Source organism: Spea bombifrons, chromosome 5, assembly GCF_027358695.1.
Source record: "Spea bombifrons isolate aSpeBom1 chromosome 5, aSpeBom1.2.pri, whole genome shotgun sequence".
Lineage (NCBI taxonomy): Eukaryota > Metazoa > Chordata > Amphibia > Anura > Pelobatidae > Spea > Spea bombifrons.
Window position 1 is genome coordinate 35,179,789 of NC_071091.1, and position 26,663 is coordinate 35,206,451.

General features: G+C 37.7%; 1 protein-coding gene across 2 annotated transcripts; it reads right to left on the reverse strand.

Annotated features, from left to right (window-relative positions):
• Positions 1-746: 746 nt before the first annotated feature.
• KIF15 (kinesin family member 15) lies at positions 747-26,641 on the reverse strand. Of its 2 annotated transcripts, none has more exons than XM_053468250.1 (35): positions 26,518-26,641; positions 24,968-25,010; positions 23,976-24,162; positions 22,328-22,404; positions 21,580-21,617; positions 21,253-21,350; positions 20,881-21,060; positions 20,354-20,563; positions 19,177-19,302; positions 18,610-18,732; positions 17,934-18,057; positions 17,260-17,345; positions 16,385-16,591; positions 15,238-15,415; positions 14,593-14,728; positions 14,112-14,253; positions 13,598-13,795; positions 12,300-12,407; positions 11,936-12,041; positions 11,368-11,533; positions 10,929-11,079; positions 10,160-10,245; positions 9,142-9,220; positions 8,620-8,706; positions 8,141-8,245; positions 7,534-7,656; positions 7,290-7,436; positions 6,625-6,720; positions 6,302-6,439; positions 5,504-5,613; positions 4,699-4,774; positions 4,540-4,577; positions 2,992-3,157; positions 2,679-2,810; positions 747-1,263 (listed from the first exon to the last, which is right to left on the reverse strand). In XM_053468250.1, the coding sequence occupies exons 1-35, from the start codon at positions 26,534-26,536 to the stop codon at positions 1,186-1,188; spliced, it is 4,164 nt and encodes a 1,387-aa protein (XP_053324225.1). In that variant the 5' UTR covers positions 26,537-26,641; the 3' UTR covers positions 747-1,185. The 2 variants fall into 2 exon arrangements, with proteins under 2 accessions (XP_053324225.1, XP_053324224.1); XM_053468249.1 differs by having other exon boundaries at positions 17,260-17,348.
• Positions 26,642-26,663: the final 22 nt, after the last annotated feature.

Below are 26,663 nucleotides of genomic sequence, written 5' to 3' on the forward strand. Positions count from 1 at the left end.
TCTCCCCATCTCTCCTTTCATTCATTATTTTTGGCATCCACCAGCTTTCATACGCAGCGTCACATTTTTATACACACACACACTCACATTTGCAGACTTATACACTCATGCCAGCACACTCACACATCCATGGTTACACACAATTTCACATACATGTTCAGATACATCTATGCACGCTCACACTTACACTTCTCTCCTTCCCTCATGCAAGCAGCCTCACTTTAACCGAGGCTCATAAATATGTGCTTGATATCAAATATATTTATTGTAAAGAACCATAAACTGTAGGATTTGGGAAAGTGGCATGTGTGACTAAGTGGCCAGCAAATTCATAACGTTCATAAAGTTCAGGACTGAATTGGCACATAGTTGCAGTACATCATGTTTTTGTGATACCTTTTGGATCAGACCACATGTCTACCGTCCAAAAAAAGCTCCATCTGTGTTTTATCTGTTCTTTTCTCTCCACAATCAGGTAACGATTAACATAACAAACATGGTTATGCTGCGTTTATTTAAGACTCCCCACTGCAGCTATTTATTATAGGAGAGGGTTACTTGCTATATTGCCATTTAGGATGTGATATTCATTGTGTCTAACAAAATCAATGTGATATCTACATTGGAGACACCCTGAAATGTAGGACATATGGTACATTTTAAATACAATAACAAACAGGACTAGAGGCTAGAAAGCATAAATCAAATAACAAAGGTCAACGAAAATATCAGTAGAAAAAAAAATATTTAATGTATTACAGCTTAAAGACAGACAAAACATGGAAAAGACATTTATATAACATACAAAAACCAACACACACGTCCATAAGATATTGTATAGGCAAAAGTCCAATTTCACATATTTTATTTCTAAGCATAACCCATATCCCTCTTATTCCCTACATGCTGACATCTATCAAAAACGATTTAGAATTAAGATCAAAACATTAACAGCCATTAATCAAAAAAGAGAAACTTCTGGTTGTTTTGCAGTGTATAGTACCGTTTAACAAATATTAGTTAAACAAAAAGCTGCCTTTTAGCATCAGTTCCTATACATAGCTACAGTTAATATCTAGCTTGAAGACCTCACTTGAGAATGTATTATGGAAAAGGAGAATTTAATTGTAAGGATTTCTGTTTTGAAAACGCACTTATTATAATAATTCACTGTTAATATTTTGTTTAAACATTGTTTAAACAGTGTTCACATTTTTTTACTTCTTTGAGAAAAGCATTTTCTATCCGCAGTTTTTCGGCCTCCTAAAAGACAAAGAGATATGTTAACAAAAAATAACTATATCTAGGTGAGACATTTAGAAGCAAAAGCCATTATAGCAGGATGTGCATATAAACTAAACTCCTATTAATACTATAACTGTAGTTACTAATGAAAGTTCCATAATGTGTACAAGAACAATTTGTATTGAAGCCCCTCCTGAGGAATAACCCTATTTCGTGGCACATTTAGAGTTGAAAAAAAGTATGAGCTTTATTTATAAATGCAGTCATGCCTATTAATTAAAAGTTTTCTGTTTCCTTTTTATTTTGTTTATTTGCAAGATCATCTTGCCACATATTTTGCTGTAATTGCCTACATTACAGCCAACTAGAAACTAGTGCAAATGGGTACTTTATTATCCATAAGTATTAACCCCTTAATGACAGTGGGCGGTCCCTAAACCCATTGAAAACAATGCATTTTGAGCCTGTACATGTACGGGCTTTGTCATTAAGGGGTTAAGAATGTAGACAGATTTACAGAGAAAGAAGTGCTTCTGCACCTATTCTGCATTATTCTGGTCCAAGTACGTCTGCAAAAGAGCGGAGTCACGGGGACAGCCTCCCTGCGTTCCTCCAATCAGGGCAGGAGGCGTGGCTCAATGCCCTGCCCTTTTACAGAAGTGCAGGGAGAAGCTGACGAAGACGACATGGGAGAATCGGTCAAAGAAACGAGAGCAAGAGAAGAAGCTGAGGGAAACGAGACAGGGACACAGAAGCGTTGGGCGGAAGAGACAGGGAGACATTGAGAGAGCGAGAAGGAAAGTTTGAGCAAGTGTGAGTGAAAATAAAAACTAAGTGGGGAAAAAAACTGGCGCTCTCTACTTTGTTTTGTTGGGTGTCCCTCATTTTTGGACATTTGCATGAATTTGCAAAATTGGCTTATTTTGTTAAAATCCGTACAAATCCGAATGCACAAGCCTACTTAATATATGATGAGTTTGTGTGTTTTGAGGTTTCTAATCTGAGTCAGATGTAACACATTGAACAGATCACGATGTATGTGTCATTAATTGTGATGGGTATATTGGGTTCATATTAAACGCTTGTATATGTGGATTTTGCTATGGTGACTGTACACTGTTACTTGTGAAGGTTCTCCTAATAAAAGATTCTGTGGGGTATCTTGCCTTAGTATTTTTTAATTATGTACAAATACTGTATATACATACTGAATACAAAATAAATACATTCTCCTCATTAAAGAGAACGTGCCTACAATGTTAGAAAAAAAGCTGGTGTTTTAGGTGGAAAATTACAGATTCAACAAGTATTTCATGACAACCGTTTCCCCCGATTTAGAGTCCTTCACTGATCTGGTGATTCCCAAATAGTAGCTAAGTGTGCCCATTACACAGGAAAAGAGTTTGTTAATACATTCGATTTGTTAATCCTACCTCCATAAGTTTAGTATTATCTTTCTTAAGTTTCACCAAGTACTGAATCTTCTGGTTAGGATTTTGATGACCAACTAGTTTCCCATTTTCTTCAGCAAGAAATGCAACTTGTTTTCTTAACATATCCAGCTCCTAAAACAAAGGCCAACATCATAACAATAATTATTTTATTTGGGAGAACAAGTGAGGCCATCTGATTTATCATGAAAATGTTAACTGTGAACACAAGGAAGGGGAAGAAAAGTCACCTTCCCCAAGCTATTCTCTTGCATAAAACCCACAATTAGCGTAACCCCGGGATGTTATTCATTACCAGGGAAAGCTTTTCTGTCTCTTCATATTTTCCTTCCAGTAGTGACCTTATTTCTTCTTTCTCCTGGAAGGCTTTGGACTCTAACGTTCTTGTACGCTGGAGCTCCTTCCCGAGCTCATCTAAGAAATGCTCCTTATTCTGAAGGAGATTTCTTGCCTCTTCTAACCTATATAAAAAGATATAAGGATACACCAACTTTAATAAAAGAAAAACCCCAAAACGTTCATTACCTAAGAAATGTGTTTATACACCGACATAATGCCATATTAGTCGATAATGACCAGTTTTTAGAACATATTCCTAAAGTTGTGACAGTTTAAAATCCTCAAACTTATCATCCAACTTGATTTACTGTGTGTATTTGCAATATAACACACAAGAACGCAGGATACATATTTTTTCATATATAGTATACATACATATATCACGTACATGTGTGAGTAAATGTAAGAAAATTGATAGTAGAAAATGCAATTGATAGTAGAAAGTACGATATAGCAGGGCTCGACGAATCCCAGGCGCCAGGTCGCCCTGGCAACTGAGAATTTTGTCCTGGCGCCTAGGTGTTTGTCAGCCTGTTAAATCCCCCAAAAATGCCCCCACAATCGTTGTGATCGTGGGGGCGCTGCTGCTGTCTGCCCAGGTGTCTGGGCAGACCAGCACAGCCATCCCAAGCTGCCCCCGAGCCTGAGATCACTCCCACGGAGTGATTCTGTAGGCTGAAAACGCGATTGCCGGCAAACCAGCAATTGCGTTTTCAGCTGCCACAGACAGCTTCAGGGAAGGGGGTTGTGTGTTGATTGGGTCCCCACACAGGTGTGGGGACCTGACACAACATCCCCCTGCTGCCTGATCACTCCATGAGAGCGAAAGTGCAACGTTATCCCCTTCAATGCCACAATTGTGTATGACACATTCGTGGCATTGCAGGGGTTAAAATTTGGCTTGTGGGGACTAAATATCAGTCAATGTTGTGCTCCAATGGAGTTAAAAAAAAAATCAAAAAGATTAAAAACAAAAACAGCACTGACCTGAAAGTCCAGGGTGCTTCCAGGTCAAATGCTGTGAGTTTAGTAAGTGGGCTGAGGATGATCAGATCACTCCTAACCAACTGTTAGTTTAAAAAAAAAAATCCTGGCTCCTAACTTTTTTAGCTGGCGCCTAGATTCACAACAAATTTGTCAAGCCCGGCGATATAGTACCTTATAGTTTAAAGTTGCAGTTCCATTGATTGTACCTTAACAGATCTTACATTTTCTGTCCCCAGAGCTTAATCACATAAAACACTACCCCCCCCACCCGATGTTATGGCAATAATCAGTCCTTGAATCAAGACACTTACATGGTTAAATTAATATTCATTGAAAGGTTTTAGGTATTGACTGCTATTAGGAATGATGTTTCCACTTCAATGCTACATTTACCCAATCAGTGGGGTCGGTAGGTGGATCACCAATTTAAACAAAACATTTTGGGGGATTTTAGAAACCAACAAACAAGCAATCCCTGAAAGGTTTTCAGGTCCTACAGAAAACTCCATTAACTTACTCTGCCTCAACTTTCAGTAAGTGACCAGCTGCTTTACCCTGTGGGGAGAAAAAAGAAAACTATGAAACTACGCAGAAAAACAAAATAGGAAATACATTTTCATATATTCAATATAAAAAATTACTATTAATTTGGGAGCTAATAAAATTTTAAAAGTACCTTTTCCATCCTTTCAAAGACTTCGTTCTCCATTTCCTTCTTCAGCTCCTGCATGTCAGATTGTTTCTGTGCCAAACTAAAGTATATTAAAGAAGATCTGTCACTTTTCCAAAATACTACATCATGCCATTATATACAATAAAACCTATGTAATAGGTGTTGACCAATAAGAATAAATATATATTAAACCTCATGTTACATTTATAGTACGGGGAAGGTTTCTTCATTTTTTGCTCAGGATCCGCATGTTATTTATAACCATGAATCTACCTGTCCCCTATAGCCAACTGCTACTTTTTGTGGCATCCTCTGTAAAGTCAGGGCAAGGAGAAGCGTGAGAACGCCAGGGCAAGAAATTAATAATGTAATTAATTCACATTATTGACAATCGTCCTAAAATGCTTGAAACTTCTAACGTAAACATCTCAAACCACAAATCCTGCAAACTATAATTTTAGTATAAATTTAGTTAGCTAAAAGCTGTGATGACTGTTTTTAATATAAAAAGTATCGCTTATATGCCAAGTGCTTGTGTCAGCTGTTCATTATGTTAAAAAAAAAAAAAAAAAAGATCACAACAGAGATCACAAATGTTTGAGCTGCTTACCAAATGTCCTGGGATATTTTATGTTTATATAATAAAGTTGATTTTCACGTGTAAGACTGAAATTAGCATGAAACTGAAGATATCTTAACAGGACTATGACATGTAAAGCTTACGATTTCAGGGCCATTTGCAGTAGATTGTAAGCACTCAAGTCTTTTTCATCTATTTCAAGAACCTATATTTCACCGGGTTACTTACTTTGCCCTATCAATTTGTTTACGGTTGTCCAGTTGGCTTGTTAGTTCATTGCACTGTGCCTGTAAATTCTGGATCTCCAGACGCATGTTTTCTGTTTCACACAACTGTGCCTGGAATGTACAGCAGACTTTAGTATGATGAACACGACTGCAATAATCGCATGGTTAATAATGGATTGTTAACAATAAATGGATCATAGGTACGCACGGTAAAGCAGATAAAATAAAAACATAGTTCAGTCCCAGGGGGTTTTGGTACCTTAAGTCCCACAGCTTTTTTTTACCATGTATTACCATATGCAGGTTTAATTAACATTCCCTTTTTCCATTTTTGATGTACCCACACAAATTACACATCCCTTTTTTTTTCCAGAATCAGCAGGGGGAGCAATCGGATATTCCACAGGGTCTAGACCAGGGGTGTCCAACCTGCGGCCCTCCAGCTGCTGCAGGACTACATCTCCCATACTCCTCAGTCTGCCCCTTAGCTGAAAGAGCATTGTGGGAGATGAAGTCCTGCAGCTGGAGGGCCGTCCCAGGTCTAGACAGACCCTGGAGAGGATATCTTGTCCTCTCCTGAGCTTCCAGGTTGACGTCAGCAGTAACATCTCCCAGAAGGGAATGCTGATTGCGCAATCGGTCATTCCTTATGCAACAGCTTACTGGTGGTCATGGTGGCAGCCATTACAGTGATGCTCTCCGTGCAAGAGAGTCAGGATGTGAAATAGGGGACTGAAGGGGTTTAAAATTACAACCAAAACATGAAAGATTTTTTTTTTTTTTTTTTAAACTTACGTACCTTAAGTCTTAAGATTTCTTCATTTTTGGCCATTCGCTCCTCATTTAGTTCAGATACAAGTAGCTCCAAGGTAGAATTTGTGTTAAGTAGGCCACTTAGCTCAGACTCAAACAGGTATGCCTGTGGGGTTCTGGGAGTCTAAAATTGAAAACACATCATAACATACTGCCTATACAATATTGGTTTTCTTCCTGATCCGTAAATAAATACAATTATTGAAACATATTTACCTCTTTGTCTAAGTAATAAGGCAGATGAAAGCATGATTATCAAAATACTGAGCCATCATGAACCAAAGCATGAATTTACAAGCAATGAAATACCTGCGGAAGTTGGGTAGGGGAACATGTATTACTATACGACTGTTTCACTTCTTCATTATTTGGCTTTTCTGTTTTTAGGTGTTCGAGTTGTTTTAGCTAAATCAATAAAAAAAGTCAAATGAATACAACATTAAAGCAGAAGATATAAACTAATTGTCTAAGAGGGGGAAAAAAAGCACAAATCAAAGACAGCTTCTAGATGGAAACATTGCAGAGGATATAAAATTACAAATCTAGGAATAACAGAAAAAAAAAAAATCTAGAAAATCGTGAGCAAGAAATGCTGTAAAATAAAAGAACCTTGTCAAAAAGTATAGCTACCCTCTCTCTTTTATAGAAAATTTTATACCATCACACAAAAGATATCTATATCTATCTATCTATATATATATATACACACACACACACACACAATAAAGCAACAGTCTAATCAAACTGCAGAACATGCTCCATTTTTAGTGGAAGAAACTATCCATACCTGCATATATGCCACCCTCTCCCAAGCATGCTGCACCAACGTTTGCGCATGTTCTGCTAAGACAGCTGTCTAGACTGTGCAGGAATTGCTTTTATTTAATAATTTAGCAAAAATGGTAGATGCCAATAGCCTTTGTGCCTGGACCTGGGTGGTAAAACTAGCCCTGGTGCCAGAGCGTTACATATACCTGGCTGGTTAGTTCTGTGATTCGTTGTTCTTTTTGAAGCAGTTCTTCTTTGTGCGACTGAAGTAAGGCCTCCTGCTTGTTAAAGGCTTCTGTTAACTTGTCCAGCTGTTCAGTTGCATGAGCCAAGTCATCACATAAAAGCTCTCTCTATAAAGAAAAAGCACAGTTATCACTGTTGAGTATCAAGCGCCCACTAATCAGGACCAGAGAGCCTGTGAGTCGTGTGATTCATTGGACTGCTCACCTCGATGTTATCAGCGGACTGCTTCCTCTCCAAGCTCTCTCTCAGTTCTTCGATCACTTGCTCCTGCTTTTCTAAAATATTCTTGCTTTCTTCCCTTGCTGACACCACAGAACTGTATTTATTCTTTAAAAAACATAAAAATAAAAACAAGGGATATTCTAATTTACCAACATTTTTTATGATCATTTCAACATTCAAAACTGTATATGTGTGTATAATCTATATATATAGATATAGATATCTATATCTATATATATATATATATCTATATATCTATATCTATATCTATATCTATATATATATATCTATATATCTATATCTATATATATCTATATATATCTATATATATCTATATATCTATATATATATATCTATATAGATATATATATAGATATATATATATATATATATATATATATATATATATATATATATATCTATATATACACACACACTAAATTTCAATAACATCTGGAAAAAGACAATACTGCATTTACAGAGAAACTCTTAGCCAGGACGCATAATTGAATCTAACATGCATATACATTTCCAGCTAGGTGGTGAAATTAGAATATTAATTATATATTTAAGTCTACAGTAAACATACATTAATGTCTTCAAGTTCTCTTGTAAGGACATCTACAGACTCTGTTTTTTGGTTGACTGTGGTTCTCAGGGCTTGAATTTGGTTCATGAGGTCAGCCACAACATCCTGTTAGAAACAAAAGAACAGGCCAAAGTATGAAAAAGCGGCCCAAGAACGGCATAGTTCAAATAGCTTTATAGCAAGTGTCGTATATATGATTCGGAAACTTTGCTAGAACGGCACCTACAAATTAAACCCAGAGTTCAAAATGAACTTTTCAGGCAGTCTCAGTGTACAAAAAGTCTCCATTCATTCGAGATTGGACTATAGTGCCCATTCTCCAACATGTGACTTCCAAAATTACAGTATTTATCTTCTATTAATCTTCATGTTAAAGAATACATGTTTTATATTTAAAACAGTTCTTCTTTATACTTCTAGTTTGTTGACGCAGAATTTTTAAGCAACGAGCACCAGTAGTTGAGTAGTAGTAAACACACCTTGTCTGCAGAGTTTTTCCTCTCCAAATCTGCTATTGTTTCTTTGCAAGATGTCAAATTGTAGTCAAGCTTTTGGAGATCCGTGACCTTAAAAATCAGAACATTATGAAAGGGAATTACTGATTTAGGGAACTATGCAGCAATAGTTTTATATCTAACGTCTACATATTCATCTCCATATTTATACATCATGCATCTATCTATCGTATACACTGTAGATTATCTAGAGCAAAAACTTCTATATCCACTAAAAAAGAAAATCCGACATTACAGCTTAACTCACCAGTTTCAGATAACCTGGTACATAATACGAAAGGTGCAACAAACACCTTTTATGTCCGGACATAAAATTAACTTGCCTTTTGCATTGCTGAATTTATGTTTACAACACACATGTACAAAAAGTTATGCCTTTTTTAAGATGAACTCTATCAAGCAACTAAAGTAGATTCGAAAACAAAACCGTGCTGTGGATATATCACACAATTTAAGTAAAACGTTGGTACAAAGTATAGGAAGTACCTGCTGTTCACAGCGTGTCATAAGATCCGAGCACTCCTTCTTGAGATGCACGTTTTCATCAAGAACTTTCAAAAGTTCCCTTAAAAATGTAAGTATATAAGACATTTTAGTATACAAAAAAATATTCAAACAATATTCAACACACACGTTCATGGAGATTCCGTTGCAGTTACTGAAAGATTATGATAGGGCGATAATTGCGAAATCAATATATTTCATGTAGAAAGTTACAAAGTCGTGCTATGCATATCGCATCCAATAGAATGGTACTAGTGACTGGTTTGAGATGGTTGAAAGATCAGAATTACTTTATATACACAGTTGTGGTCAAATATTCAGAAGACAATTTTGTTCCTAGTGGGGTATTTCAGGGACCCATTATTTTTAATACCATTATTAGAGATCTTACAAATTGTCTCAATGGTGAGGATGTCTTTGCCCACAGTATGAAGGTCTGTAAAATACATCGACGGCGACATAAAGCAATTAATTGGGCTTATGGTTTTGTTAGACAAATGGACAGGAGTGTGGCAGCTGCAATTCAGCGTTGGTAAACTAGAGCAATGCAATTGGGTTTTAAAATCCCAAAGGCAAAGTATAGTATTAGGGGCAGAATGCAGTCAGCAATGACAGAGAAGAGGGATTTTGAAGTCATTATTTGTGAAGAACTTAAGCCTGGCAAGCATTAACAGTCTTATTAATAATGGGTTAATTATGAATTTCTTTGACATTTTGCCAAACAGAATAGCCTAAAAGTAGATTTTACAATGCAACAAAGACCACATTGTTCATAAAACGTTATATTGTGATATATCCACAGTTCATTTACAAACACAAGAATTAATGTTATAGTAACACTAGCATAGCGTAGCAACGGTTAGCATTTGTTTAGGTAATTTTTTTTTTTACATCTAACCGATTATAGCTTTTGTAATAGAAAAAAGACCCAAGTCCATCAAGTTCAACCCCCCTACCCATCCCTTCCTGCTTTTGATTCAAAGGCAAAAAAGTTACGTACTTTGTCTTGTACTCTTTGTCTTCTTCAAGCTGAGATTCCAGCTTCTGTCTGCATTCTTTTTCATTTTCTAGGAGCTCCAGCAAATTCTGTTTAATACATACATTAGATTGGATTAGCTAACACAACGTGCCATCGGAACACAAGTGATGGCTGCTGATGGCTACTTGTTATGTCCTGTCTACCCATTGTACAGCGCTACAGAATTTGATGGCGCTATATAATACAATAATAATATAATAATAAAGGGCTTCTGTACACCTATGAAGATATTTCATTAAAATCAGCTGTTTCTAGCTAACAATAGTCATTTACAACATTAACAATGTCTACACTGTATGTTTGATCCATTTAAAGTTATCTTAATGGAGAAACTGTGCCTTTCTTTCAAAAGGAAGGAAAACAAGAGACAAAAGACATGGTTGGATGAGTTTGGTGTGGGACAACTTGACTGCCTGCACAGAGCTTAACCCCATCAAACACCTTTATGAAGAACTGAAACGGAGATTGCGAGCCAGGCCTTCTCGTCCAACATCAGTGCCTGACCTCACAAATACTCTACTTGATGAATGTGCAAAAATTCCCACAGAAATCTTGTGGAAAGCCTTCCCAGGTTCAAAGGGGGGACCAACAATATATTAATGTCTATGTATTTGGAATGCAAAATCAAAGTCCTTGTTGGCGTGATGGTCAGATGTCCCAATACTCTTGTCCATACAGTGTATAATTATATATAAAATTTAATGTACAGTTTGGGACAGTATATTCTTACACTAAGTTCAGATTTCAAAGCCTCATTTTCCTGTCTGCTCTCGGAGAGCTGCTGTTTCAGGCTGTCAATCTCAAACTTCATTACTTCTTCGAGGTTATCATATGCATCCTGAAGTGATCTCTTTTCCTCCAATAAGGTTTCATGCTCTAATCTTTAGTGCAAAAAGGAAGAAAAAAAACCAAAACAAAAAAAACAGGTCAAATTTGTTTGGTTTCTTTCAATGGATAAAACCCTCTCAGTTATGAAAATTAGCTAAGACCGTGGAGGCATCAGCTAAGATCCCCTAGAGAGGATTGGACCTGTCACTTTCATTTAAAAATTCTAGGACACTAAATAAACCCATGTAAATATTTACACACACACACACACACATATTATACACATATACATACATACACGCACGCACACACAAGGCCAACAAACGCAGTGTTCACAATACCTGACATTATCGAGTTGAAGCTGCACATTCATATGTCTGTCTGATAGCTGGCTCAGCTCCTTCTCTTGTTTGCCTTTAAAATCACTATACTCTAACTTCACGTTTCGGAGTTCTCTGTCTGCAGACTGAAGCACAACTCGCAGGTCATGGACCTCGCTTTTCAATACTGTTGAATAAAATACATGTAAATCAGTATTCCAAATGCTGCTTGCTTCAATAAACTGGCGTGGGAATTCTTAAGCTTACCAAGTATTAATCCTCATTCTTACTTGCCTGATACATATTTAACAAACTAGAAGCCCCCCCCCCAAACCATATCTATTTACTTAGAGTCCCAAGTAAGGTCAGGTTAACTGTTTGGATCAATACTAAGGCATGAATTAACATTCCAGCCAGCATGACGACAAATAATTATGAGCAGCATAGTCAGCTGGTTTGCTCACATACAGGCTGTATGAAAAGCATTTGCTGTTATTGTTTATTCAGATTACAGGGTTGAGCGAGAACACATCATATGATGCAAAATTCAGTTTTTCGTGTTGTGGTATACCACCCAAAATCAACTTACTTTCTTCTTTCACCTTAAAGTCCTGCTGTTGTTTTTCAAGCAATTTAATTTGTGCAAGACGTTCTTGTTGTTCTGTGCTCCAATTTGTCCTTTCTGAAGAAAAATGCTATCAAAAGGGGAAAAAAAAGGCAGTTTTGGCAAAAACGGTCTTATAATTATTATGTTTATGTAGAAGTAGACTTATGCAAATGGACCAAAAACGATTCGGACAAGTTTATCGTCTTGTTTTCGGTTCATTCTTTTTTGGAGTACAAATAACGTTCCCTGCTGTTTCTGTTTGGATGAAATTGAGTGTTCATTTATTAGCATGGTGTTACCCCCCCCCCCCACTTCCTATACAATGACAATAGGTACCCCCCCTCACCTCTTGCATCTGGGTAGAGTGATGTTCCATCTTGTCAACCTGCTGTTGGAATTTCATATTTCTACTTTCCTCCTCATCTAGTTTTGCTTGAAGGGCAGCCACGTGCTCCTAAAAGTAAAGTTTAGCACATTCACTCAGTTCTACTTGATAAAGTGGGAGACTTCAGGATATAATTATAGAAAAACATCATATAGAGGTCAACATCAGGATGTCATACTTTACTCAAACACTTTATTGTGAGCTTGACCTCAAACAAGCATTATCAAATTACATCTTAAACCCCCCTGCAGTCCATCAAACCATTTAGGTTCCCTCTGCAAGTTATCTTTTGGGGTTGGGAGGCCTGAAAAGCTCATTGGTAACCATGGTCTATAGCAAAAGTTATCTTGGGACAGAGCTTTAGCCCACTTGTTCTGCATGTTTTTTTTTCCTTTTCAATAGTTTGGGGGTTTTTTGTAAAAAAATTAGTTTCATACAACAAACATGCATTTAAACCGAGTAGCATTTAAGTATACACTAAACAAAGTTGCATGTATCCTAGACCATATTAATCATGATTTTGTTAATTTTTTGAACGATGATAAGCGTGAACAAACAGGTTTAGACTGTCTAGTCAAAGCTATGAATAGCGAGAGCAGTTTATTATTTGTCTGATCATCCCATCTGTTTCTATTCTCTGGCTTATTGAGTTATTATACCTCCACTTTTTCTAGGATCTCTGAATTTTGTTATCTATTACTGAGATTTTAGCGGATATGTGTGAAAATTCTTCATGATGATCCAGAACTTCCGACTCCCTTAAAGACCTCCAGCAATAAACACCGGGTTTTGCAGCAGAGGATGAGGTGTGTGTGTGGGGGGGTTAACACGCTCTTCTTCTATTTTTGATGCTATGGCTTTGGTTAAATTATTAGTCTACACGGGACATGCCATTTTAAAAACAGATCTTGAAATATTATACTAGAAAGTGAACAATGAGTGATCATTGACATTTGTTATGATAAGGACAGTTTTCTTGGGCATAGGACTTAATGATGGTGAAACAGAAAGTCAATAACATGATTGGACATACAATTATGATACATAGGTTAAAGTTTGGCAACCAATGAAATGGGTGCTTTTGAAAGATAATGATGGATAGGAAAGCAAAATGGGGGAGGGATTTACAGTTATTTCAAAGTAAGAAATAGTTTAGGTACAAAGAGGTTGAAGGGGGGGGGGAGGAGTACAGAAGTCTCCCCAGTACACTACCGATGATAAAAATTAGTGCATTTCTTGAGGCGTGTTCTACAGCCTACCTGCACCATCCTGAGCTCCTCTGCAATCGCTTCATAGGCTTGTTCACTCATCTCCGGCGGGATAGGTTCATTGAAGATGTCATCCATTTGCTCTCCTGACTTAGGCGTATCCATCAACCCATTCTGAAAATTGTCTGGACTCATGCGGGGCACAAGGCGAGACCGTAGGTTGTATGCTTTAGTGGGAGTTGTCATATTCTGAATTGAAACAAAACAATACAGATGAAAAAGAAACGGTCAAATGCTTTAGTGCACAACCCCTATCCCCAAGAAATCTTTGAAATTTAGCTTTACAAGCAATAACATTGTTTAATAAAATAAAAGGGGGAGGACTTCTGGTAGTTGCCTTATTTGTATTCCAAGCGAGTGTGGGTACATTGATCAATGATGACAATATAAACCAGTAGTTCCATGGATTCAAGTTTAAGGTGAGTTGTTGCATATTCATGCTTTATAAATACATAAAACACACACATCCTATGCAGCTGGTAAATAGAGGTTTAGTTCACATTACCTTGATGGTTTCTGCGTGCATTCGATTGAGTTGGGAAACCTCTTGTCGCTTGTGAGCTTTCATAGCCTCTAAAATGTTTTCAAGGTGCTGATTAGACTTCAGAAGCGACTGAACCTCCGCTTCCTGTTCAACCTGCTTCTTCCTAAACACAGGTATATGATTTTTCACATGTAGTAGCCGATTTGTGCAATGAATTGTTATGCTATGTATGAAGTACCTCTGATCTATGGTGGCAATATGAATAATGGGAATACAAAGCAGGACTGCAAAGAATGCTATTCCATACAAAGAATTGTACATCATCTCTGTTGTGTATACACAGTGGCAAAGAATACTTAAGTATTGTATGTCTCCTCCATACATTGTCTAAGAAATAATATCAGGACTAACCTGATTTAGCTAGTGGCAAAATACTTGGTGTATTAAAATACAGGGTTATTGGAAAGTTACTGACTTTAGCGTGCAATAAATCTGCACATACTTGGTGAGCTCTTTGAATTCTTCATATTCTTGCTTCGAAGTGGCCAGCTCACTTTGAAGTTGCAGCAATCTCTCCTGCATCTTTTCCACAGATGGCATATCCGATGAGGGTATTGAAGCGGAATGCATTTGCATATCTAATAGGGTAAAAAAAAATTAATAAAAACATCACATATACATAACCAAAGTAAATGTGTTATATGCATTTGTTCTTCACATGATTGCACATAGTGTAACAGCAGAGGTGATATGTTTCACCCTCCACCCTAAAATTTTTAACTACAGCCACATCTTAAAGTATAACTGATTGACAAGACTATATAAATGAAAATTAACATTTTTAATTGTCCATGCGAGATTACTGGATATTGTTGTCGTGTTGTCAGGTGCTGTACAGGACTCCACCCAATCCGAATCCAAACTCACAAATAAAAAGATATCACTTAAATCAAAATGATGTTTATTCCAGCATAAGTGGCAATGTTGCCCCTTGTGGTGGAACAAACATCACTTTGATTCGAGTGCTTTCATTTGCGAGTTTGGGGGTCATTGTTGGCACAAGTAATAACATACTAATATCACTTTCTGAACTACAATAAACTTTTAAAACAAAGCCTACATTCTTATATGAAATTGGCCTAGATACCTCCATTATCTTTTGAGGCTGAAGAAGCCTCCAAAAATGCCTTTTCCAGATCTGTTATTATTTGGGCGTTTAGCTCATGTGCTCTCTTTACAGACTGAAGGGACCGCAGACGTTTATTCTCATCTCTAAGACTGTGATTCTCAAGGGCGTACTTTGCCACACGTGGGTGATGCTCAATCTGGAAGACAACACAACAAAAGCAATGAATTACATTTTATAACAGCACATAATTACCACAGAAGAGCAAAATCCTCTGGTCTTGAATGAATACATCTACGCAAGGCAGTAGTGATGGGAAATTATGGGTTCCTTCTGCCACTGAGGTTTCCAAATTGTATTTAAACAGTTAAAAGAATTTGGAAGAAGAAGGGTGACAAACTACAGTGTTAGTGGGTAGGCTCGGTAACTGCATGTCGACTTGCCAGCCTTCATATGATGGAGCAAATGCTCTGAAAAATATCCCTCGTCTTACATTCAAGGTCGTCTTCTAATCAGACCTCAAATAGAGGTCTGACTACAAGACTAACATCCAGATCCCCGCAGCGCTGCAGGGAACCTGGATCCTCCTCTCTGGCAGCCCCTGCTGCTGCCGGCACTTCCTCTGGAGGCTTCTATGACGGAGCGCCGGCATCACATGACCTTTTGGTGCTCCACCATAGAAGTGCCGGCAGCAGTGGGGGTTCTCTGTGCGCATCCCGCAGTGAATGTTTGCCGAAGCCCCGGCAGACATACTGGCCACCAGCAGCAGAGGTTTTCATGGCACAGACCTCCACCGGCTGCCCCACTGTCTGAATATGGGTCACAAGTAAAGGGATGCACTGGTTAATCAGGGGGTTAGAGTGGCAGGTAGGGGGTTAAGTGGTTTTCTGGAGGCAGAGTGGCAAATAGGGGATTAAAAGGCATATAAGGGGGCAGATGAGCATAACTAGCGCAGAGTGGCAAATAAAAACAAAAAAATATTTTTCAATCAGTCTTATATTCAGGCTTTTCCCCCTAAATTAACATTCAAATATTTCTTTTTTTTGGGGGGGGGGTTATATATATATATATATATATATATATATATATATATATATATTATACACATACACACACATACATACTTCGTTGGCAGCAGTGAAATTAAATCAAAACACGCATTTCTGACCTGTTCTTTTAGTACCAGTATCTCCTCCTTGAGCTGAGCGATGAGGTCATCTTGTTCGTTATTTGATATGTCCCGTCCCTCCTTTTGAACTTTCTCAAGACGAGCAATGTGATCCTCCCTGAATTTGACAATCATTTTGTTTGATTGAATAAACTTTTCTTTTTTGTTGCAAAGATCCTCTAGCTGGGATACTTTTTGAAAGAGGGCCTGCAAAGGCAAACAAAAATGGGGGGTTTGTCTTAGGTGCCTACTATGTAGAGCAGATGTGTGCCCCACTACTTTTGTCCATATAGTGGTGTACAAAGTAAGGTCCATAAAGACATGGTTGGAGGAGTGTGGTGTGGAAGAACTTTGCTGGCCCGCACAGTGCCCTGACCTCAACCCCATCGAACCCCTTTGGGATGAACTCCAATGGAGATTACAAGTCAGGCCTTCACGCCCAACATCAGTGTCTGATCTCACAAATGCTCTACTGGATGAATGTGCAAAAATTCCCACAAAAACACTCCAAAATCTTGTGGAAAGCCTTCTCAGAAGAGCGAATGTGTTATAGGTGCACAAAAGGGGGACCAACTACATATTAATCGCTATGTAATCAAAGCCCGTTGGTGTAATAAGCAGGTGTCCCAATACTTTTGTTATATATATATATATATATATATATATATATATATATATATATACATATACATATACACACACACACACACACACACACCTCCTCCCCTGTTGTCTCTGTAAGTCAATTTGGTATGTTACATACTACTTGTTATGTCCTGTCTACCCATTGTACAGTGCTACGGAATTTGATGGCGCTGTATTAAAAATAATAATAATAATAACTTACACACGCACACACACTATTTTAGCTTTACCTTCTTCTCGTTCTCTGATTTGTCCAGAAGCATCATGGCTTCTAAAAAGTTGTTCATGTAGTCACCGTTGTTTTCTTCCACTGAAACTACTGAAATTAAGCAGTGCAAAATAAGAAGTTAATTGAAAAATAAAACACTCATTTCACATGTGTATTATAGCCAGAATAGAAAATTATGAATACATCACCATAATTCTTCAACACAATGTGAAAATCACTGTGTTACTGACAAACCAGCAAAAGACAAACCAGAACGGGGAAAACTTCTCATGAGTGGTGGCCACATATATTCTAAAAAGTTATCACCATTGCATTTTAAGCATTTAACCTACAATCCTCAACTTAATTTGAGATACTATCAGATCCAGAAAGCATTGCAACCCACATGCTAGATCATAGAGGTATACTGGGCTTTGTACACAATACTATTAATAATATACATTGTTACCAGTTCACCCTCTTTGTTTGTAAGGCATAACATTGAAATAGATACACAATTTAAATAAAATATTAGGAATTTTTTAAATAGTTAAACAGTTAAACAAAATGCCAGTTTATTGTAAGCTGAAATTTCCAGCTGTAACAAATGATTCATGCAGTGACAGCCAAGGGGTAGCATTATCATGCCATCCACACGTGCAGACGTTCGGATATGCTTTTCATTAACCCTCTCACCTCTGGCAATAGAAATATCATGTGGCATCTGTCCAGAAAGAAGCTGAGAAAGCTGTTCTTTCAGCTTCTTGACCTCTGCTTGTAGTTGATTCACATTCCCCTGAGTGTCTTCGTTTACTACGGCCTAGGGAAGTTCAAGTAAAAGTCTGAATTAACGCCACCGTACATTTGATCTAAATAGTACAGAGGTAAATGTAAGGAGTTTCAGATGAACCAGTAACACACGTTCATTTGCAATAAAGGTTGAAGAACTGATAAGGACCATTGCTGTAGATGTCGGTGATCCTTGAGCTCTTATCCTTGGTTGGCTAAAGTCATTTGTAATCAGTTGGCAAAAAAGGATTTGGTTTGTTGGCCTATTCCCTATACATTAAAGACATTGTGTGGGGTATAAAACGAAACAGGCTGGCTGCGTCTGTCGCCGTTAATGGATGCAGAAAACCTAACAACGTTCAGTGGTATTTGGGCCTTTTGGTTCTCTCCTCGACATTGAAAAATATACACAAAGAACAGGCGGCTTACCAGATGGCCTGGTAGTATGGTTGCTTGCCAAATAGACTGACCATTAAGTCATTCTATACAAAAAAAATATTATTTGCGCCTGAGACTAGCTTCCATATACAAATTTCTGTCTAATCATAGGCCAATATTCTCCCATTGTAATGTCAAGTGTTACCTTATTTTTAATTAATTTGGCCCGTTGTGCAAACTGCAAAGTAGATAAAGTTTCCCCAAAGCACTTGGATCCAGGGTGTACATTTGCTATTATGAAGGTTTTTGCATTTCCACCAAGAGAATCCTGTGGTTGAGAGAAACATGTTCAATAAAAGTAGTCTGGAAACACGCAAAATAAAACAGAAAATGTCCTTGCAATCAGTTGTCTTACAGCAAGCAATTACCTACAAAAATTGCACTCTCCTCCAAAGCAGCTGCATTTTACCATCATCAAAGCTGGTCAAAAGCAAAAAATATAGTATATTATATAAATACGTTACAAATATTACTCAAGGATAAATATTACTAAAGGCCTATTTTGCTACAGGTAGCAAATTAGTTTTGCAGGAAAAAAAGGCAAATTTGGTAAATCAGGTGGAAAAAGTATTTTATTATACAATCGCCTGTGTAAGAGATCACTTATAGCTCCCCCTTTCAGATCATACACCTCAACAGCTGTGTTTCAACATATAGCATATGCAAACAAATATAAACTGAGAAATCAAAACAAAAATAGAGAAGAAATTACCCGCAATAAGAAAGTCAGCTTTGAGTCTCTGTAACATATATGCCTCTGTTTGCCATTAGCCACATCAACCAATGCAGTGATCACCTGACCAAGGCAGCTCAGTGAGCGGTTTATGCTGCCTGCCTCCTACACAGAAGACAAAAATATATTAGATCAATTTTTAACATACTCAAAACCATGAAAAAAAGGTTTGTAGGAGGGAATGTTGCTTCTTTTAGGGAGAGAAATTTGCCCAACAGTCAATAGGTTTATAATTTATAATTGACTTGTGCATTCATTTTCGTACAAATTTTATTTACCGAAAATTGCACGTTTCATGCGTTTGTACTACTCAACGAAAACAAAGGTGATCTCAGACGAAACTAAAGAAACCAGATTGCAGAAGTGCCGACTATTAGTTAGGATTCGTTGCCATGAATGGTCGCCACCGCAAGCCGTTTTTGTCCCTTCTTGATGAATTAAAGAGGGAGAGACTGTGTGTGGGACAGTACATATCACAAATAGGTAGAAAAGGCCAAAACAAAAAAAGGCGATGGTCTGATTGATTGTTATGGCTGTAATTGATGGGCCAACAACCTGTGGGAGTTTTTCCTTTCTTCACTCTGATGGGAGTTGGGGTGCGAGACGGTGACAGCTTAGGGAATGAGATTGATGCTCATTACTCAAATACAATACTGCAACAAAATGCACTGTTGTAGGGTATAGGGGACGCTGTGGTTACCACAGTAGTGTATTACAGGGACATTTTCTGCACCTCTACGATCGTCCTAACTTTTTTTTTTTGTTATAGTTTCTTCAATAAAAGGAGAGCCCAGAAGGGATCTTCCCCTTTTGGGAATGCCCCCCAAATGACCTTGACTCTGGATGGGTCCATTAAGGGCAGGATAGCCTTGTAAAAAGTGATATGAGGGGTCTACTGATGACATCACAGCCATGTCAGATCTTAACATTAGTGACATCAGCTGAAGTGCCAAAGAGCAAAACATTAAAGCAGCTTTGTGGACTCTTCTATATGAGAAATAAACTGATCACCAAGTAACATTAATATTTCAGTTTCAATTGAACAATATTAATTACACCCTACTTTGACAGTGAATAGTTTGTGAACCAGTTTGCACTATTCCTGGGAAGAGACTGTGCTGTCGGTAAGACACTGAATGTGCATTTTGTTCCTTACCTTCAATCTGACTCCTTCGGTGTGTGTATCCTTCTGTCTCTCAGAACCTGCCAAATCCACCAGGTTAAGCTGGGAGGATCGGATATTGACTATCTCATTGATCTTTTCCATAGATTCAATGGTAACTGTAAAGACAGCATGGGACCTGGATGATTCTCTGTTCATTGAGGTGGAAGCTACACGTCTGTTTCGCCAGCCCATAGACAGAACCTAGGGAAATGGAAAACGAATAATTCAGGAAAAGAAGTAGAAAGTATACATTTAAGCACACTTCGCATACTACCAGTATGCTGCTAATCGTATCCTTTGACAGCACATGTTGAGACTTCTATTACACAGTAGGTTTTGATTAGCTCCCATGTCTGGAGTTTAAAAATAGTCTAAAATATTATTTTCAGGACAATCTGTAAGAATACAACAATGTTAATTTTCCTCAATAATAACGATATATAAAATAATGCACTATTTTTTCTTTTTCTCAGCTGTATTGTCTGATCTCTATGTACCGCTATGCATTTTCTTTTCACCTGATATGCCTCTGCGGCAGAGGTGACGACTTGCTCCACTGCTCCAACAACAAAAACACCCTTTTTGATATGTTCTCTGAGTAGGAGCCCTGCTGAAGCTGGATCCAATAAGTCAAATATCTGCTCATTGTAGATCTCAATAAACGCGCACTTGCACAAAAAACTTTTACCATCTCCGGCCTGGAAAACAAGTAAAAAAAAATAAATAAATAAAATTGCTTTTACGTTGTGACAAGACAACAGAAATGCCGGCCAGTAGATAAACCAGTTACAAATCATAGAGGGTTTACAGCAGTGGGAGATACATCTGTGGGTTGCCGTGGGGTGGAGGAATAAAAATACTTAACATTATATAGGGATTTTTTCAATTACCTTCTCTTTTTCACGATTGATTAGAAAAAATAAATATTCAAAGCTTCGAGGAATGACTCCCCTGAGATTGTGTGTGAAGTTGTCAGACTCAGAAGGGCCTAAAGACAGAAAAAGCAAAAAAAAAATATTGTACAAATACAGCATGGCACAAAAAAAGAACGTAAGGTTGACATTTAAAAAAGTAATTTTACTTGGAATGAAATGTAAAATGTTGTAAAGTGGCTCAGTAAGAACATTTAAAGTATCTTTGGAACAAAATGAACAATTTCACAGAAAATAACTAATTGATATTATAAAGTAAACTATGATTTCTACATATTTACCTACCCAGCATTGTAAAAGTTTTTCCTGAGCCAGTCTGACCACTGAAAAGAAAACAATACAAATAAACACATTAGTCTTACTGATACTCATTTAATAGCAAGCGTGTGCTTTGTGCATCCAATGACCACCGTCTGTGACCACCGGTATGACGTTGATTCGTATATGGCCATTGGTAAACATGTCATAGTACATTTATAATATGATAAAGGGTTAATGGGAAATACTTTCTACAATATTTTGGTAAGGTTTATTACACCAAGGATCTTAGACTATTTCTATACTATTAACAACTTATATACCCTACAACCTTCATCCAGAACAGAACAAAATGATTATAATTTTAGGCTGATGCGTGACTCTCCTGTTAAAATCAAAATGTTAAATAAGTCACTTTTCACATATACTTTAATTCCAAAGATTGTGATTTGTTAACATCTAGATTCATAAAGTGAAAAGGTGTAAAGAAAATAGCTGGACATAAAATCCTTAACAAATAAACTAGATTATGGAAATGGCCATTTAAATTTGGTAACAGATGAACATAAAAAAAAGCATACAGATACAAAATGAAGAACTTCATCTTCTTAGTAACACAAACGGTAAAGATTTTAAAAAAACGTATATCGATGTTGGCTTAATTTTGGGAGACTTCAATGCACACGTGAATATATATTCCATTGTTCACACATCTGCAACCCCTGTCAGAGTTGTTATCCAGTAAGTCTGCTAAAAAAACAGTTGGTTTACTTACTAGGCAAATATGGTGCCATTGTAACCATTCATGCATGACTCAACAATGTTTTTTGCCACGCTTGAAAACACAGATTCCTAAATAAAAAAAAAGACAATATGACAGGGGTCAAACACAAACCAATTATACAAAACAAATACACCGATATACCTCAAAACACCTAAGAAATCAAATCATAATGCTCCTATTGCAGTCACATAATAGCCATAATTTATGTCCAGATGACTGCAAAAGGTAACACTGCTTTACGGTACGCAGGTCAACAGCAATGATTTAAAAGCAGGGGAAAAAGGTTTAACTTAATCCCTGGATCACTATTTAATCTGCTCTTGGAGTTATGAAGGATCTTCTAATACCCCTTTTGTGGGAAAACCTGACGATAGCAAGCTATGTTGATCACTATGAATTTATGGGTTTTCCTCTCCACACCCTGGGTGTCAATGTTTTAGATATATATTTACTAGTGACATTGCTAGCAAAAGTGAAACTTAAAAGGCCTTTGCAGATTTTTGGACAGCAGGGTATAACCTCTTCAGGATCTTTTTTTATTTTACCATGTTTGCACTAAAGAACAGAGTAGAGTTGTTGATTTTTTGTTTAATTTTTATTTGTAGATTTTATTGATTTTATTTGCAGGTGAGGGGGTTGGCTGGCTGTGCCCCTGCATGATCCGACAGCCTTTTTCAGTGCCATAGGCTATAGATCAGTTGGCACACTTTTTTTGTCTAAAAGATCAGAACTCACTTTACATGAATGGCACTGGTAGGGCTAATGGCTAGGTAGCCCCCTAGACTAGGAACCACCATTCACAGCAATCAGCCTACCGCTGGATAACTTATACATTTTCTTCCCTTTACTGAGGTTGCAGCACTCACTTTACATGAATGGAGCATGTCCCACACAGCTGATTTCACACCAGCACCTTTTGGTCAGGAGCTATCTGAACATCTTAATTTGCAGCAGTGCCTTTACAGACAGCAATTGACCAGAAGCACCTTTTACTTACAAGCCATAGGAGCACAGCATTGACTAGGATTTAGTCCCCCACAAGCAAGGGAGGGTCAGGCCCTGATCGCCACTAAACTGCGTATGATCGTTCTCGCGAGAGCCATCGCTCACGGTTGCTGGACTGCCTGGGACACGATTGCCAATAAATCGGTGGTTGAGCCTGTATGATGGCTCCTGTAGGCGTAATCAAAGACTTGGGGGCTATGTGTTGCTGCATTGCCTAGGTGGACAGAAACAGCGGTAGCCTCACGATCGCGGCGGTATTTTTTAACCATGAAGTACCAGGTATGTCACTGGTCTTATGAGGACACTTTGGAATGATGTGTACCTGAAGTACCTGGTATATGTCTGATTATGAAGAAGTTAAACATTACTGTTGGGAAACTTAACTAAGGACATAGCTAACACTATAAATACTTCTGGACTCCCTGCCTGTTGTAAGGAAGGGAACTACATTAAAAGACACGAAAGAGGGAGAATGCTAAGAAACTATGTTTTGAACACAACTGGAAAAAATGTAGGTGCAAATCTGGTATTAAAAATATTAAAGATTTTATGCTTAATTGGCTGATCTAAAAGTCTAACAGGGTGAACAATTCAGACAATTGTCTAAGTAACACAACTAAACAAATACACAAACCTGAGTTGCATCCGTATTGGCAACATGATCAAAGGTGAATATTCTTGGCTCCGGTTTGGAATGCAAGCGGATGGTATTGGGAGACAGAGCAGAAAGACACAAGCTTTGATCCCCATCACCACCAGCTACACTCCCCTCAACCGGAGGACGAATCCTGACAAACACTTTGATTGCGTCCCCTTCACCACTGTTGAAACAGAAAGTATTAGTGAACTGAATTGAGTACAGTAGTCGGGCGCTGGTGTTGCAAGGGCATTTTGATATTCCACGTGGATAGGAGCTGTAATAAATAATATTGATAACTGGCAAATTAATTGTGTATTAAACAATTTTCTTCAAAGTGCTCTCTAAACTAAAACAGATGATGCTATAATCTAGCTTCCCATTTTAGAGAAATCTGAATTCCTAAACATGATTATTAATGGTGCCAACATAAATCCATCTAGATTTTCTAACCTTCTGAAGAATGGGCTGGCACTATATGGCCACCTGAACTTCTTCAAGATGTTCATAGTGTAATTGATCACTAGCGCTAATGACACCCATTCTAAAAAAAATCCTTCCTCAGATCCCATCTGTCTGACTAACTGCCGCCCTATCTCTCTGCTTCCTTTTACCTCTAAGTTGCTTGGCGCTATATAAATAAAAGATAATAATCACAATGCTAGGAAACCTGAGATGCCATAACCAGACGGAACCAACTCATCGGCATTCATGCACCGTGCTAAAGGTCAGCATAACATGGATACAAAATGCGGTGCAGCTGGGAGTATCAACAGCAATATTGACTTACAACTCATGAACAACAGTAGATGGTAATTTTAAAACTATGTTTTTCTTCTAGCCTCTGTGCAAACTATTCCTAGGGTACATGTCTGCATCTTCCAGTAAAGCTGCGTAGCAGCACACATCTACATGGTTCAGATTATTTTCTTTACGCATCACATTGAAACGTCACTGTAATGCCTATACTACAGCATCTCTTATTTTACCTTGGCAGGGAAGAGAGAGGTAGCGTAACATCACATGGGTCACCTAGGAAGACAAAAAGATAGAAAGAATACATAACGCATTTACTGTACCGTATACATATTAATTATGACGCTTATGCACAAAGATGATTTCTTAGCGAATCAAGTAGTTGAATGCGGGAATATTTGGGGGGAGAGCACGAGTAGAAGACTGAGGAAAAGCTCCATCACTTCTACTCACTCCATTAGACATGTATATGTGTATATATATGTATATATATATATATATATATATATATATATATATATATATATATATATATATATATATATATAAAAATTCAAATTAAAAAGTGAAGCCCCCTCAACAGTCCTGCATTGTGTTTCCGGAAAAGTAAACGGTTTGCTGAACGAAGCGCTTCTTGTTTTTTACATTCTGATCACTGATTTTCACTTAGATATGCTACATATTCAGCATACTCGGTGCATCCTTTATGACCTTAGTCACACAACAAGTTTCTGCGCTCCTATTACTGTACCGCCGGCAGACGCCTTACCTGCTAAACAGACCAGATCACACAAAATAAGCAAAAAAAAGTCGCAGGGAGGCTCGGGAACTTCATTTTGTTAGGAAAACGGGGACAGAAAAAGTTAACATAGAAGCTGCGTTTATAAGAACGCTTTAATAATTAAGAGCGGCCATTGGTTACAAGCCTAAAAAGTGTTTACATCGGCAAATAAGTAAACATTGTTGGTCCGTTTGGCGTCGAAATCTGTTTTCCATAGGTTAGTTAAATGTTGATATGTTTCATTGTTGGAAAATAATTAAAAATATTGTTATTTAAAACATGTGAAATTGTGACAAGAATTGCGACATCTGACTAAGCTCTGTCAAAATAAGCACCGATTTGCTTTTAGAGACTATAACGACAAATAAGTTGCTTGCTACTAAAACGTGTAACAGAAATACGCATATACTATATATCGCACATACTAACCACAAAAAGAATTAGCAATGAAATTAAAAAGGCAGTATTTGTTAGAAAATCACATGCCACATGTGTCAAAATGTCATTCAAGCCTGCCATTCCCTGTACGTAATTATTATTTACTGTCTTACATAGCGCCATCAGATTCCGCAGCGCTATACAAAAGGTAGGCAGGACATAACAAATAACATAACAAGATGACATACAGAAACAACCGGTGACTCCTAACCGCATGATGTCTTTTATTTGAATATTTTCAGATTTCTCTCTTTTTTTTTGCCTACAATATGAAGCATTGAACACAGCCCACTGATGAATGTGGACACTGTCACTGATGAAGGTGCACATAATGCCACATGGACTAATAGAGATGGGATTTACTAATTATACATGGAACCAATTCAACAAATACTACAGCCACCTAGACTAGTCTTCCCAGGAGTTACTGAGTTATAGGGGAGGCTGAGGTGACTTGGCACAGGGGCTGGAATTTAAAGGACTAAGCCAAAGGACCACCGAGTACTGGGCCATAATATACATATATACAGAGGGGGCGCCAGCGACAGTATAAATAAATAGTACCCTTAGTTCCCGGTGCCATCTTCCTGGTCCTTCCAGGTTCGCTGGGTTCCTTAAGAAAAACAAAATAAACCCCTTTCTAATATTCGGCAGCGACCTCCACAGCCAAAATGGCGGAACTTCAAATTTGGCGCTTTGCAGCACAAACA